Source organism: Ahaetulla prasina, chromosome 1 (assembly GCF_028640845.1).
Source record: "Ahaetulla prasina isolate Xishuangbanna chromosome 1, ASM2864084v1, whole genome shotgun sequence".
In the NCBI taxonomy this organism is placed as follows: domain Eukaryota; kingdom Metazoa; phylum Chordata; class Lepidosauria; order Squamata; family Colubridae; genus Ahaetulla; species Ahaetulla prasina.
In genome coordinates this window covers 282,351,938-282,368,822 of record NC_080539.1, presented here as the reverse complement: position 1 = coordinate 282,368,822, position 16,885 = coordinate 282,351,938, and the positions used below count along the sequence as shown (strand labels likewise).

Below are 16,885 nucleotides of genomic sequence, written 5' to 3'. Positions count from 1 at the left end.
TCTGTTCTGTTCTGTTCTATCCTATCCGTATATATTATATATATATATAATTCTAATAAAATAATTTCTTGTCTTTTCTAATACCTTTATGAAATTCTGAAATGGGAAATAGTTCCTTTCTGAAATCTTTGTCTTTCTTCGTTTTGGCTTCCCTTCTGTTCTTGCCATTTCTACCAATGGCTGAGATTTTGATAATATTTTTTTTTCTTGATCTTTGGTGGTATTTTCTCATGTTCATCAAAACTCAGCAAATAACTAGGCCTTATTCTACAGATATTCTGTATATGTTCTCTACTTTCCATTGCAAGAGAGGGATTCTTGGTGTTCTCTGAGCTTGATTGTTTTCTTGCAGGCGTTTCATTACCCAAATTAGGTAATATCATCAGTGCTAGTAGGAAGTGGAGTTTGCTCTTATTTTATATTCTATGGCTTGGTCTGTCACTGTTGTGGGAATGGACTTGGGTGGTTCTTTAATTGGGCAGTTTATTGTTGGCTTGTTTGGCAGTTCCTTTATTTTATTGTTTGCTTCTAAATTGTTAGTCTAATGTTAATCTTGGCGATAAGTTTTGTTCATTTGGGTGTTGATTGCTGGGAACGAGGTTCTTTGGTCTTTTTGTTCTGTTTGACTTTTTGATTGTCTCTTTCGAATGGTATGTAGATGTTGTTTATGTCTATGTGCCTGTTGATGGCTGATTTCTCAGAATGCTACACTTTCAGGAATACTCTAGAGTTTTTGGACTTGGTTTGCTCTAGGATCTCATTCAGAGGGCAAGCCCCTAAAATATAAAATGAGAGCAAACTCCACTTCCTACTAGTACTGATGATGTTACCAAGTTCGGGTAATGAAACGTCTGCAAGAAAACAACCAAGCTCAGAGAGCACCAAGAACCCCACATTTCAACCGTGAGCTACAAATATTCTCCTCATTGCCTGAGAGTGGAAAGTAAACACATTGCCTGAGAGTTGAAAGGCTGAATTCCAAACTACACAGATATAGATATTTATGATTGAGTGATTCTTATTAGATCTTGTCATCTAATAAAGCAAGATTGAAGACCTTTATGTGGAAAGATTTATAAGAAATAGAACCAGTATAAGCTTCGACTATATTTGGGAGATTGCATGAATGCATGCAGAGGAATCTACAAAATATTTTCTCTGATATTCTCCAGGCTAGTATAAATCAAGAAACATTGATTATAAAGTGGCATATATGAAAATTCAGGCTTATTTCATAATTGAGGGTTGTCTCTGGGCTGTAATAAACCACGGAAAAGCGGTTCATTAATCATTATTTTATCAGAGTAATTCATGCTGATAACTTGGTTTATTTTCTTAACAAAAGCCATATGACATATTAAGAGAATCATCTTTTTCCCAGGAAAATATACTAGGAAAGCTTCCCAAAGCAGTGTTCTCTAAATTTTGTATATCACTTGATTTCATACTAGTAATAAATCTAATTGGTGGGCATTATAAAATCAGAAAAAGACCTTTTTGATAGCCTGATTAATTAAACTTTCAATTAAAAAAAACCTCTTAGCATGCAGATATGTTCTTAATTTCTATTTTGAGACCCATACAGTAGTATGAATTGGGAAAAGGACAGCTGTGGTCAGAAACTGGGAAAACTACCCAGATTTGGAAACCAATATCAAATGAATGTCATCTACATATAAAAAGGCAGGGAAGAGGAAAGATTTGTGAAATAAAGACTATGGACTATAGAAGTAGAGTCTTGAGTCCTGATGAGGGCAACAATACCTTGCCTAGATGAAAATGTCATGTTTCTGTGAGGAATGATACCAAGACAAGCTGATAAGAAAGTAGACTTCGAAGGGAAGGGTCTACTAGCTTGAGTGCTTAAATATCTGCTGATGGAACTGAAAAGTGCCAACTAAAATGACATTGCTTGGTAGACACATTTTTTTTCCTGCATCCAAGGTTATCTTCCGGTCTGTGGAATATGTCAGGCATTAAATGTGGACAAGGCAAGGGAGAAAGGAAGTGTGGTAAAACAGAATAGATAAATGAATCATTTTTTTTAACTCACCATTTTCATTTTTTATAAGGTGACCTCATTCCCTATTGATTCTTCCCTCCCAGACCCAGTTTGAAAACTACTCAGTTTTTGGCAACAGCTGAAAGGATGCTGGGGATTGCACAAAACCAGGGGTGGGGTCTATTTTTTTTTACTACCGGCTCTGTGGGCATGGCTTATTTTGTGGGCGTGGCTTGATGGTCATGTGACAGTGGATGTGGCTTGATGGTCATGTGACTGGGTAGGCATGGCCAACTCAATGTCACTCATGTCAAGGGGTGCCTCGTCTGGCCCATCCCCTTCCAGCCATTCCTTGTTATACCCAGCCTCAACGTATCTATAGTTCTGCAAAAATGTTGTTCACCTTTTTTCAACTTTATTATATACATATCTCCAAACTTGGCCACTTTAAGACTTATGGACTTCAACTCCCAGAATTCCTCAGCCAGCTTTGCTGTCTTAAAGTCTTAAAGTGGCCAAGGTTAGAGACCTCTGCTATAGATGCACTTTCATGGACCACTGAAAGGAGGAAATGGCTCACATGCTTTGCCCAAGAGTGTGATAGGCAACAGGCTTTTAAGGGGCTGCTAGAAAGAAGGGGGGGCAAAGTATTTTCCAAAGCACCAGAAGGCAAAACAAGAAGCAATGGATGGAAACTCAACAAAGAGAGAAGCAACCTAAAACTAAGGACAAACTTCCTGACAGTGTGAACCTATATAGGTTTCAGTCATAATTTCACATATAGCCATTCATGTAATACAGCCTGCATATTGTTCAAAACAATCATTAGTATTATGGCTGATGTTTGACAGTGAGCCTAAAATCCCCATTCCCTCCCCACTCCATGGGAAGGTTACTTCAAAATCCTCATTCTTTTATCCACCCCACTAATCTGTTCTGGGAAGGACTCAAACTCCCCCCTCTTCATTTCCCAAATAAAATATTACTCATAAGAAAAGGCTCCCACATAAGCAAGGAAAAATCAAGCTGCTAACAAGGAATCTACCTGGAATTCCACATTCCTGCCAGCTGCATAAAGGAAACTTTGTAAGCAGAAAACATCTACTGGTGCTTAGAGATAATATAAAGTGGAAGCTGGAAGTTCGGCTCCATGTACAAGCAGGCAGAAAACTCATTCAAGACAGGTTATTTCACAATGGAAACCGCCCAAACCTTTTTAGAAACACAAAGCTCATGTTGCACAAACCCCAAAACTTCAAAAACATAGAACCATATAAGAATTCCTTCTCTTATCCAGTTTGTTGTTTAGCTGACCCAGAAATGAACTGCTTCTGGAAGTAAAAATCTCCTTCCAGGTGCTGTGTCAATTTAAAGCGATGGCATCTTTTTTTCCCCTTCTTCTTTGCCAAGTGATCTCCTGGCTGAGAAGCAAGTCCTGATTTTTTCATTCTAGCTGATCAGTTGGGAGGCTTCTTGGCTTCTCAATTTAAAGCGATGGTGTCTTGTTTTTTTTCTCTTCTATGCAAGTGAGTCCTGATTTTTTCCTGCTAGCTGATCAGCTGGGAGTCGGGAGTCAGCAATAGATTGGGAACAAGGCCAGGAAGATGTGGCATTTACCGGTTCTCCAAACTACTCAAAATGTTTACTACCAGTTTGCAAGAACCAGGGAGAACTGGGAGCAACCCACTACTGCACAAAACCCTTAGGGAGTCACAATCGGTGTACCATTGGATGATTGCAGCAGCCCTTTTAATTTACCGATATTGGAGACACGACTGATTAGTAGATTTCATATAAGATCAACATCAATCATATATCTATATGGTTATATATGTACACACACACACAAACACACACACACACACACACACACACACACATCTTCTTCTTGTGCCGTATCCATCATCGGACGTTGGCAATCATGTTGGCAATCCTATTTTTGTCAACAGTCTCATTAAAAAGTGTTGCTGAGTTTTGTCCAAAAGTGTTGCTGAGTTTTGTCCATGGCTTTGAAGCCATGATGTTCTTCTTCTGCCTGGATCTCATTTGCCTTCAATCTTTCCCTGTAGATAGATAGACAGACAGACAGACAGACAGACAGACAGACAGACAGAGACAGAGATAGATACACACACATTCACAATGTCAGTCACCAGGAAAAACAGGAGATTCAGGCATTTCAAATGAGTATAAAGATTTATTGCAGGCTTAAGCTCTTTACAAGAATCTGAGCTATTAACGGTCAAAGGAAATCAGTGGGAGTTAATAAAGTCATTCAAAGGTGGGGTGCATTTAGACTTTTGTGGGCATGCAGGGACTCATGACTAATGATGCATTTATCCCCACCCTTGGTCATCTTCTATAGTAAACACACACATATACATATGCACCCATACAAAAGACACTGGCACTCACACAGCTATACACACCCATACAAATGTTTCTGTTTTTTTCCTGTAGAAAATCAAAAGTTTGCTTGAGTGATCGCTACTGAGTGATAAGCTTATTATTTGGTTAGATACATTTTCATTGATCTACTGATAAAGCTGTCTGTGAAAGAAAAGACCCGATAGTCACTCAATTCAGTCATTTTCCAATGGCAAGTTTTGTTTTTCCAAAATAGACCCTGTTCAATCTTAAACACATTGGAAATTAACAGTGTTAGGACTGCTGGTTCCCAGCACTTATTGTACTAAAAAAACCCAATGTCTAAAGAGTAAAAGTTGCCCAAATGCATATTAGTGAGGTGAGTATTTCTTGTACTATGCCAGATTAAACTATGCATTACAATGCAATGATTTTCACGGAAAAGCTTTAGCAGGAGTGACTCCTTGTCATTATAGCAAACTGCCTTATGCAGAGGGAAGTTAGCGATATGTGAACAATCATTATGGTATGTCAAGTTTCATTTTAAAGACCATAAGTAAACCTTTTTATGAGAAAAGCAAACTACTTCACAGTCCTACAGAAGGACATAAATCATGTTTTTTTTAATCTCTATGAGCCATCAGAAGACAAGTTCTAATATTTCAAATGGGACAAGCAATCTATACAAATGAATCATAATTTGGGTTCCATTATAACCAACCTTATGGATACCACTCACTGGTTTATGTCTAGTACAGTTCTAAAATTAATAATAATGCTTGATTTTGCAGTATCTAATCCTGCACATTTTTTTTCTTGAAAAATGAAGGCAACCAGTCATTTGCACCTTTGTAGCTGCATATAAATGGATGAAATTATTTTGTTGCTGAAGGATAGGTGTGAGGAATTTACAAAGAAAAACGCCCAGGCTCAAAATAAAGCCATATCAATGCATGTCATGATGCTGCAATTCAAAAAGATTTAATCAAATGTAAATTCCATTTCAATTCAGTGGGTTTTCATTTTAGATGCATTTAGGCTTTTGTAACCAAGATAGAACGTGTGATGGTCAACAAGATGGTCACGTTTTTGTTTCTGTCTTTTTAATTGCTCAGTATTTTTAAGGAGTCTGTGGGTCAAGAGAAAATTTCCTTCTGTGAGTAGAAAACGTTATTACCTGTAAGAAAGAAATAAGAAGGAAGGAAAGAAGGCAGGAAGGAAGGAAGGAAAGAAGGAAGGAAGGAAAAAGAAAGAAAAAAAGAAGGAAGGAAGGAAGGAAGGAAGGAAGGAAGGAAGGAAGGAAGGAAAGAAAGAAAGAAAGAAAGAAAGAAAGAAAGAAAGAAAGAAAGAAAGAAAGAAAGAACCTCAGCTGACAGCTCCTTGGTACTCAATGCAAAGTGATTTTGTTACTAATGTCAATAGAATAAGAATGTTCATCCATTACAGATAAGCCTAAGTATAAGATTATTACCAAGGATTGTTTCAGTAAAACTTGTTTTCATTCTCACTAAACTATGGTAAAAGTAGAAAACGTAATTTCAGCACTGCTGTTCTTTTAAATGTTCTCTGCAATTGCCATCAAATTTTCTCAGACCATCATTTTCAGTTCAAATTAATCTATATTTTTAATACTCACACTGGAATAATTAGGATAAGATGCACATACAGTATGTGAAAGACATATACTTTGTTGTATACACTGGATTTAGTTCAGAACTGACGGAGGTGGTCCTCGAACAGGGATGCGATTCCCTTGGTAGTCGTGGACTCGTAGTCGCTGTGCTTGCAGGTGGCGCCGCGACTGACGGCAGTGACTTCGCCAAAGTGTCCCAGGACATGATGGTGATCGCTGATCCCGTGTCTACTTCGAGCCGGCACCGTACTCTCTATTTTGGTTTGGTGAAGATCTTCTTCTCCACTCCGAGGCGCGCCTATGACCACAGTCGTTGGTTTGAATCCGCGCTTTTTGTTTGAGCCAATCGCGGTCGCCTTGCCGATTCCGCGCCTGATTGGCCGATTTGAATTTTCGGCGGAAGGTTGGGCCGCTCGACAAACTTGAGCTAGGTGCCCTTTCTTCCGCACACGACATGTCGCGCCTTAAACTTGCAGCGTTGGCGCTGGTGTTGACCACCGCAGCTTCCGTGATTCGCCTCGGTCCCCTTTGTCGCTTTCTCGGTTCGGCAGACCCCTTCCTCATCTTCACCGCCGGATTCGGTCTGAACCTCCTCCTGGTGCACTGGGGTTGGCTTCGCCGCCTTTGGTGGGACAGGCTTTTGCAGTGTCTCCGCCGCTTGGGTGGACATTTCATGTGCTCTGGCTTCGCCCAGAGCGCTGGCCAGCGATAGGTTGCTCTTTGCTAGCAGCCGCCGCCGCAAACGGATGTCTCTGACCTCGGATGAGTTGCTCGAGGAGCACCTCGCCCAGGTCGCGGTATCCGCAGTCCTTGGACGCTTCCTTAGGGCGGCCATGTAGTCACCGGCGGATTCGCCCATCTGCCTTCGCCTCCGAATTCAAACCGCACGACGATTTGGACGGCGCGGCGCGTGGTTTTTTAGTAAAGTCTGTAGAGTTGGCCACGACACCGATTGTAACGGCGTTGGCTCTGCCAGGGCTTCCGCGATATCAATGACCTCCGACCACAGTGGCTTAAGAAATAAGCCCTTTTCGGTTATCTGAACTCCTTGCAGTTCGTTGGCTTCTAGAAAGCTTTCAAACGGGTCATATACGCTCCCCATTTCTCTTAGCCGGGTCAAACGGTGCGGGCGGAGTGTAACTGGCCATCTCCGCTTTTCTGCCCTGTGTTTGCTGGGTTCGGCCCATCGTGCTTCAGCTCGGTTCTGGTTCTCCTTAGCCTCGAGATCCCACCTTCGTCGCCAGTGTTAAGTTCGGGAAGTAACGAGGCTGGAGACCAGGGTAGTGACAACAGCTCTTTAATATAGGGTGAACCCAGCAACAGGCTGGGGGAAAAACCTCTCCTTTTATACAGTTCTACTGGCGGCTTCGTCCAATCAGCAACGTGCTGATTTCCCGCCCAAATATTTAAAGGTACATACAAGAATACATAACAGTAGACACATTTTTTTTCCTGCATCCAAGGTTATCTTCCGGTCTGTGGAATATGTCAGGCATTAAATGTGGACAAGGCAAGGGAGAAAGGAAGCGTGGTAAAACAGAATAGATAAATGAATCATTTTTTTTAACTCACCATTTTCATTTTTTATAAGGTGACCTCATTCCCTATTGATTCTTCCCTCCCAGACCCAGTTTGAAAACTACTCAGTTTTTGGCAACAGCTGAAAGGATGCTGGGGATTGCACAAAACCAGGGGTGGGGTCTATTTTTTTTACTACCGGTTCTGTGGGCATGGCTTATTTTGTGGGCGTGGCTTGATGGTCATGTGACAGTGGATGTGGCTTGATGGTCATGTGACTGGGTAGGCATGGCCAACTCAATGTCACTCATGTCAAGGGGTGCCTCGTCTGGCCCATCCCCTTCCAGCCATTCCTTGTTACACCCAGCCTCAACGTATCTATAGTTCTGCAAAAATGTTGTTCAACTTTTTTCAACTTTATTATATACATACTATAGATCAAGGCTCTCCAACCTTGGCCACTTTAAGACTTGTGGACTTCAACTCCTAGAATTTCTTAGGCAGCTTTGCTGGCTGTGGAATTCTGGGAGTTGAAGTCCACAAGTCTTAAAGTGGCCAAGGTTGGAGACCCCTGCTATAGATGCACTTTCATGGACCACTGAAAGGAGGAAATGGCTCACATGCTTTGCCCAAGAGTGTGATAGGCAACAGGCTTTTAAGGGGCTGCCAGAAAGAAGCGGGGGGGGGGGAATGTATTTTCCAAAGCGTCAGTAGGCAAAACAAGAAACAATGGTTGGAAACTGAACAAAGAGAGAAGCAACCTAAAACTAAGGAGAAGCTTCCTGACAGTGTGAACCAATATAGGTTTCAGTCATAATTTCACATATAAATAGCCATTTGTGTAATACAACCTGCATATTGTTCAAAACAGTCATTAGTATTATGGCTGATGTTTGACAGCAAGCCTAAAATCCCCATTCCCTTCTCATTCCAGGGGAAGGTTACTTCAAAATCCTCATTCTTTTATCCACCCCACTAATCTGTTCTGGGAAGGACTCAAACTCCCCCCTCTTCATTTCCCAAATAAAATATTACTTATAAAAAAAGGCTCCCACATAAGCAAGGAAAAATCAAGCTGCTAACAAGGAATCTACCTGGAATTCCACATTCCTGCCAGCTGCATAAAGGAAACTTTGTAAGCAGAAAACATCTACTGGTGCTTAGAGATAATATAAAGTGGAAGCTGGAAGTTCGGCTCCATGTACAAGCAGGCAGAAAACTCATTCAAGACAGGTTATTTCACAATGGAAACCGCCCAAACCTTTTTAGAAACACAAAGTTCATGTTGCACAAACCCCAAAACTTCAAAAACATAGAACCATATAAGAATTCCTCCTCTTATCCAGTTTGTTGTTTAGCTGACCCAGAAATGAACTGCTTCTGGAAGTAAAAATCTCCTTCCAGGTGCTGTGTCAATTTAAAGCGATGGCATCTTTTTTTCCCCTTCTTCTTTGCCAAGTGATCTCCTGGCTGAGAAGCAAGTCCTGATTTTTTCATTCTAGCTGATCAGTTGGGAGGCTTCTTGGCTTCTCAATTTAAAGCGATGGTGTCTTGTTTTTTTTCTCTTCTATGTCAAGTGAGTCCTGATTTTTTCCTGCTAGCTGATCAGCTGGGAGTCGGGAGTCAGCAATAGATTGGGGACAAGGCCAGGAAGATGTGGCATTTACCGGTTCTCCAAACTACTCAAAATGTTTACTACCAGTTTGCAAGAACCAGGGAGAACTGGGAGCAACCCACTACTGCACAAAACCCTTAGGGAGTCACAATCGGTGTACCGTTGGATGATTGCAGCAGCCCTTTTAATTTACCGATATTGGAGACACGACTGATTAGTAGATTTCATATAAGATCAACATCAATCATATATCTATATGGTTATATATGTACACACACACACAAACACACACACACACACACACACACACACACACTCACACATCTTCTTCTTGTGCCGTATCCGTCATCGGACGTTGGCAATCATGTTGGCAATCCTATTTTTGTCAACAGTCTCATTAAAAAGTGTTGCTGAGTTTTGTCCAAATCAGTCCCTTTGAAGCCATGATGTTCTTCTTCTGCCTGGATCTCATTTGCCTTCAATCTTTCCCTGTAGATAGACAGACAGACAGACAGACAGACAGACAGAGACAGAAATAGATACACACACATTCACAATGTCAGTCACCAGGAAAAACAGGAGATTCAGGCATTTCAAATGAGTATAAAGATTTATTGCAGGCTTAAGCTCTTTACAAGAATCTGAGCTATTAACGGTCAAAGGAAATCAGTGGGAGTTAATAAAGCCATTCAAAGGTGGGGTGCATTTAGACTTTTGTGGGCATGCAGGGACTCATGACTAATGATGCATTTATCCCCACCCTTGGTCATCTCCTATAGTAAACACACACATATACATATGCACCCATACAAAAGACACTGGCACTCACACAGCTATACACACCCATACAAATGTTTCTGTTTTTTTCCTGTAGAAAATCAAAAGTTTGCTTGAGTGATCGCTACTGAGTGATAAGCTTATTATTTGGTTAGATACATTTTCATTGATCTACTGATAAAGCTGTCTGTGAAAGAAAAGACCCGATAGTCACTCAATTCAGTCATTTTCCAATGGCAAGTTTTGTTTTTCCAAAATAGACCCTGTTCAATCTTAAACACTTTGGAAATTAACAGTGTTAGGACTGCTGGTTCCCAGCACTTATTGTACTAAAAAAACCCAATGTCTAAAGAGTAAAAGTTGCCCAAATGCATATTAGTGAGGTGAGTATTTCTTGTACTATGCCAGATTAAACTATGCATTACAATGCAATGATTTTCACGGAAAAGCTTTAGCAGGAGTGACTCCTTGTCATTATAGCAAACTGCCTTATGCAGAGGGAAGTTAGCGATATGTGAACAATCATTATGGTATGTCAAGTTTCATTTTAAAGACCATAAGTAAACCTTTTTATGAGAAAAGCAAACTACTTCACAGTCCTATGGAAGGACATAAATCATGTTTTTTTTAATCTCTATGAGCCATCAGAAGACAAGTTCTAATATTTCAAATGGGACAAGCAATCTATACAAATGAATCATAATTTGGGTTCCATTATAACCAACCTTATGGATACCACTCACTGGTTTATGTCTAGTACAGTTCTAAAATTAATAATAATGCTTGATTTTGCAGTATCTAATCCTGCACATTTTTTTTCTTGAAAAATGAAGGCAACCAGTCATTTGCACCTTTGTAGCTGCATATAAATGGATGAAATTATTTTGTTGCTGAAGGATAGGTGTGAGGAATTTACAAAGAAAAACGCCCAGGCTCAAAATAAAGCCATATCAATGCATGTCATGATGCTGCAATTCAAAAAGATTTAATCAAATGTAAATTCCATTTCAATTCAGTGGGTTTTCATTTTAGATGCATTTAGGCTTTTGTAACCAAGATAGAACGTGTGATGGTCAACAAGATGGTCACGTTTTTGTTTCTGTCTTTTTAATTGCTCAGTATTTTTAAGGAGTTTGTGGGTCAAGAGAAAATTTCCTTCTGTGAGTAGAAAATGTTATTACCTGTAAGAAAGAAATAAGAAGGAAGGAAAGAAGGCAGGAAGGAAGGAAGGAAAGAAGGAAGGAAGGAAAAAGAAAGAAAAAAAGAAGGAAGGAAGGAAGGAAGGAAGGAAGGAAGGAAGGAAGGAAAGAAAGAAAGAAAGAAAGAAAGAAAGAAAGAAAGAAAGAAAGAAAGAACCTCAGCTGACAGCTCCTTGGTACTCAATGCAAAGTGATTTTGTTACTAATGTCAATAGAATAAGAATGTTCATCCATTACAGATAAGCCTAAGTATAAGATTGTTACCAAGGATTGTTTCAGTAAAACTTGTTTTCATTCTCACTAAACTATGGTAAAAGTAGAAAACGTAATTTCAGCACTGCTGTTCTTTTAAATGTTCTCTGCAATTGCCATCAAATTTTCTCAGACCATCATTTTCAGTTCAAATTAATCTATATTTTTAATACTCACACTGGAATAATTAGGATAAGATGCACATACAGTATGTGAAATTTTATTCTAGACATATACTTTGTTGTATACACTGGATTTAGTTCAGAATCTTGTTGTAATGGCATCCCTTATTTTAGTTTGGCTTGTGCATATTTTTCTCTTAATATATGGTCTCTTTTTTTTACAATTTATGTACAAGGAAAATTTAGCGCAGCTGGACAATAAACTCATTTTTGAAGCAGAAGCCATCTGTAGTACTAAAGATTGCCTTAGGTATATTTTAAAGCAGGGGTTCTTAAACTTCATTGCCACCTGTCCAACTCTGCCCCAAATGTAGCTAAAATAAAACAGAGACAGATGGTGCACCTAATGAAGATTACTTTTGTCCCTGACCTGAAAAGGTGAGCAGATGAAGAGAAAATTGAAGGAGCTAACCTATCTCCAAACATGCTTTAAAGTTCCTGTGGGAAAGAGACTCTAGAGATGGAAAAACTTGACAAGAATATAAACTTTCTAATCATTTTTGTAGAGACTTGCCCTTTGCAGACTGCACAAAAGTAAAATTATAGAATAACCACAACCTACTTTGAAGCTTATTTCTCTTTCTACATATGATGAGATTATGTATAATCTCATCTGCCACCACACCTAGAAATGAATGAATCAGTCAAGCTTGACTTCATCTACTTTCTCAACTTTGCATATTAATTTGCATACTTTCCTGTAAATATATGAATTTTGGCAGAAGTAGAAGAGCATCACATTAGGGAATAGTGCAAACATTAGACAAACATATTCCAGTTTGTATTCAGGAAATAACTACATTTCCCCTCTATTATCAGTAATTGAATCAAATAATGACAATCATGTGTTAAACAACCATCACTGAGCAAATATCATAACTTTTGCATGATCTGACCTGATCCTTCTGAGTCTTTCACTTCAGATTTTTGAAATTGGTAATGAATTGGCTGATGATATCAAATTAATAGATCTCTGACTTAATTCTAAAACCCTTCATTCTGGAACAAGCTTTAATTTGTCTAAACTCAATCCTTTTCTCAGATAACATTTTGAGGAACACCATTTCTTGTTATTTATCTCATTTTTTTTTCAACCAGAGCAATAACAGGAAGGAAGGAAGGAAGGAAGGAATTTAGGGTGGAGATCTGTATTCTTATGATAATAAATTATCATAAATAAATTATGATAATACTCACATACATCTATCAAAATGTTAGGACAGTGCTGAATGTATATACCTGAAAAATGTTAATGTCCTTTTTAAGTGAGTAAAGCAATTTGTCCCTGAGGTGTCTGTTGAATTACAAATGTGACAGAAATTTACAGAAATTTGTAGTTTTAAAATGTTAATTTCAGGGATAAATGACAAACCTTCTCTTCCAGAGCTATTTTAGATGCTCCTTTTAATATAATTTTTAAAGGCTGTTGAGAATTCCCTCAATGTCAGCAGATTTTACCATCATCATATTATATTAAAAGTAAGAAGATAATGGAATTTCAGGCATTTTATTAAACCATTCTGGCTGTTACAGCATTCTGATGTTGTAAACAACCAAGAATCACTAGAATTTCCTTTTACACAATTCAGAATGATATTCTTATAGGGAGTGCTGCTTAGTTGAATCATAGTGAACATAATTCATTTGAACAATGGATATTTGCTTCAGAAGAATAGATGGGTATCTGGAATATTAATTTGTAAATGTTAATCCTTAATTTTTTTCAGTTCAGATTGAAGATGCTACTTAATAGTTTTATCTGAAGCTAATAATGGTTTAGGTTTTTGGAGTAGCCCTGGTTTCAGGATTAATACATTTGTTTTTCCAGACAAATCATTTGAATATCTCCATTACACCTTATATTTTCCCAAGCAGGTTTTATTTTCAGCTTTTTACAACTTCCAATATGTGACATTCATCTTTGGCACAACTCATTTCATTTGGAAATTCTGGCTAAAAAATCGAGAAAGCTAGTACGAAAGGCACTTGAATTTCTCATTTAAACGCTCCTTTGTGATTGATTTAATTAAATGTTAATAGTTAACTTTCTTTCTTCTCTGATTTTAATTACTACATTTTGTCCATTTTTGACTGGTGGTAGAGTGGTAGAGAAATATTTTTAAAAAGCACACTTAAAGCATATCTTTATATTACCTTTAAAGATGGCAACAAGCAGAAATACATCCAAGGTTGATAGCAGAATTAAATTTCCAAATATTCTGGTTTTGGGAATATATTTTGGATGCTTGTATGTAGCATGTTTCCTATTACAACTATGCATCTATGAAAGTAGGAGTTTTGCATCTGATTGTAGTATCATGAGCCTTTTTTCCCTCTCTGCAGATGTTGATGAGTGTGCTGCTAAGATGCATTATTGTCATGCCAATACAGTGTGTGTTAATTTGCCTGGATCATATCGCTGCAACTGTGTCCCAGGATATATCCGGATTGATGATTTTTCATGTACAGGTAAGATTTTAACGTAACAACTATCCCCCATGATAACTTAAAAATAAAAGGCAATGAAATACTGGAAGGAACTAAAATATTATTTGTACTATATGTTAGATAAAAATTCTTTCTTGGGAAATAGAGTGGAATGGAGTGGTGTGGAATGGAGTGGAATGGAACGGAACGGAACAGAACAGAATAGAATACTTTACTGGCCAAGTGTGATTGGACACACAAGATATTTATCTCCAGTGCATAAGCTCACAGTGTACATATAAACAACAAGTAATAGTCCATATATCATAAATCATAGTTACAATCATTAATCGTACTTCCCTGAATGTAGAAAAATAACCTCACTGAGTAACATATTGAAACCCATGTTATTAGAACTGTTATTTGTAAGGATTGTGCAAATTTTATATATAACATTATTAATATTTATTAGGAAGTTGCAGCATTAAGAAGGCACTAATGTGGAAATATAGTGAAATACTGTTTGTATTCATGGATAAATAAAGATAGAAATATAAAATTTACTATTGTATTTTGAGATTCAAATCTAAATTATTGTTTGTACTAGATATTTGTGTTTTATGAATTTTTTAGGATATTGGAAAATAGACGACTAATATTCACATAAATATGTATTTAGTATTTCTATTGAGAAAAATATTTAGGAAATTATTTTCTATTTAGAAAATTGTTTAGAAAATTATTTTCTATTTAGAAAAAATATATATTTTAATGTGCCTCAAAATTATGGAAATGAATGAAGAGATCTTAAATAAACTATTGCTACTTTATTTAATGAGATTCAAATCATGCTTCATCAGAATGTATTAACAATGTACAGTCGAAGGAATTGGTAAACTATGTATCTATATATTAATGTTGTCAGTATATAGTATCAATTATTATGGTATAGTCAGAATGGGTAGAATTTATACCTTTGCATTTTAAATACCATAATTCATAGCAATTTGTATGAAAAATGGAGTATAAGATGAAACTCATTCAAAGCAGGCCAAAAGGACAGTAAGTTCTGTTCAGAACAGTTTAGTTCAGCAAAGAAGAATGGAAACTTTGAAATAGGCACGGAGTATGGGGGATGCTTCCCGTAGCAGGATGATACCCCAAAGAACGAATAGTTCCTGTGTGAACTAAATGAAGCAATATCACTTTGGTGTAAAAGCATAGGGAAGTGTGAATAAAGTGTCAAGATGGATTGGCCAAACTGATGGTTTAAGCTTGTAGGAAAATATTAAAAATGTATGAGCTTTGTAGTTCTTTGGAGCCATCACATACTACAAGGTGCTATGTGCATTGGGGTGCCTCTTGATTTTTTTGGAACTTAAGCCTAACTAAACTTTTGAGCTGAGTGGGTATACAGAAAGGTGTGACCAAATGTTTCATTTAGGAAGTAAATAATACAAGTTGCAAACTGTGTGTGCTTCTGAGTGGAAATAACTGGATAAAAATAACAAGTAAATTGGATGTACTTTCTGACCCTCAGTGAGTCACTTTTCCTCTTAAATGTAAAACTTTGTGAAAGTATATAATGATTTGTTGGCTTGATGAGGAAGGATGCAAATCTTATCTAGAGAAGATTCCATTTCTAATTGCATACTTATGTACTTACTTGAGTAATTGCATAGTATTCCTTTCCTTCTCTTTCATACGAATTCAGAATGAGGCCTGAAGGCATAGCATTGTGGAAATAGCTTCCCTGCTTCCCTGATACTACCACTTATTTGACTACCCCACAAAGCAATGGGTGACAAAACTCAAATGTTTGTACAGTGGTGAAATCTAAACCGATTTGCTACCAGTTCGCTGGCTGCCCATGTGCAAAATTGCTGTGCACACATGCATGCACAATGTGCACCAAACATGTGCTGTGCATGCATGCGCAGTATGTGCCAAAAGGAGGCTTGGGAAGGTAAGTAGAGGGGGGGAGGGGGAAATCAGCTGTGGCGTGTGATCTTGGGAATCTTTTTTTTAACTTTTTAAAAGCATTTTTTTACTACCAGTTTGGGCAAATAGGTAGTAAAAAATGCTTTAAAAAGTAAAAAAAAGGTTCCGACGATCACAGTTGTGCCACGCGATTGTCCGAGCCTTTTTAAAAACTTTTTAAAGCATTTTTTTATTACCTATTCACCCGAATTGGTAGTAAAAACATGCTTTAAAAAAGTAAAAAAAAATTTTTTGACAATCAGCTGAGTGACGCATGATTGTCGGAACTTTTTTTTTTTTTTACATTTTTTACTACCGGTTCGGGATACCAGTAGCATTTTTAGTACCAGTTTGGGCAAAGCGGCCCGAACTGGTAGCCTTTCAGCCCTGGTTTGTATCCACTCCAAAACTCCCTTTGGATGGGATTGAATAAGGAGGAAAACATCCATTCAAGGCTATTAAATCTTAGAACATAAAGGACCGCATATAAAAGTGTTCAAGGTTCTGGACCAGGAAAGGGGAGACCCAAGTTTTAGTTGCTTCTTGGGCAGAAAAGCCAGCTGGGTGACCTTGGGCCACAAGCTCCCTCTCAACTCTAACAAACACAGACTCTGGGACAAGTCAGCTGAAAAACAGTGCCTCTAGTCCAGTGCTTCTCAATTATTTTCTGTCATGCCCCCCTAGGAAGAAGAAAACATTTTTCGCGCCCCCCGCGCGACTAAACACGGGGCTTAGCTTGTTATGACAGTGTTTGCCGAGGTCAAACGCGCCCCCCTTTACGGAGCCTCGCGCCCCCCCTGGGGGGCCCGCCCCACTATTTGAGAAGCACTGCTCTAGTCACATCATGTGTTGTGTTGATATTTTTAATTTTTGAGAAACAAGTAGAACCCCGTAATGCCAAGAAAAACAGTAACAACTCAGAAAAACTTAAGC

The 16,885-nt window shown here is 38.3% G+C and overlaps 1 protein-coding gene across 1 annotated transcript in view; it reads left to right on the top strand.

Moving 5' to 3' along the window:
• Nucleotides 1–16,885, top strand: part of NELL1 (neural EGFL like 1) — a 634,915-nt gene that overhangs the window by 383,014 nt on the left and 235,016 nt on the right. The window contains exon 13 of the mRNA XM_058161221.1: nucleotides 13,889–14,014. Coding sequence (XP_058017204.1) covers nucleotides 13,889–14,014 — 126 coding nt within the window. The remainder of the gene's footprint in view (nucleotides 1–13,888; nucleotides 14,015–16,885) is intronic.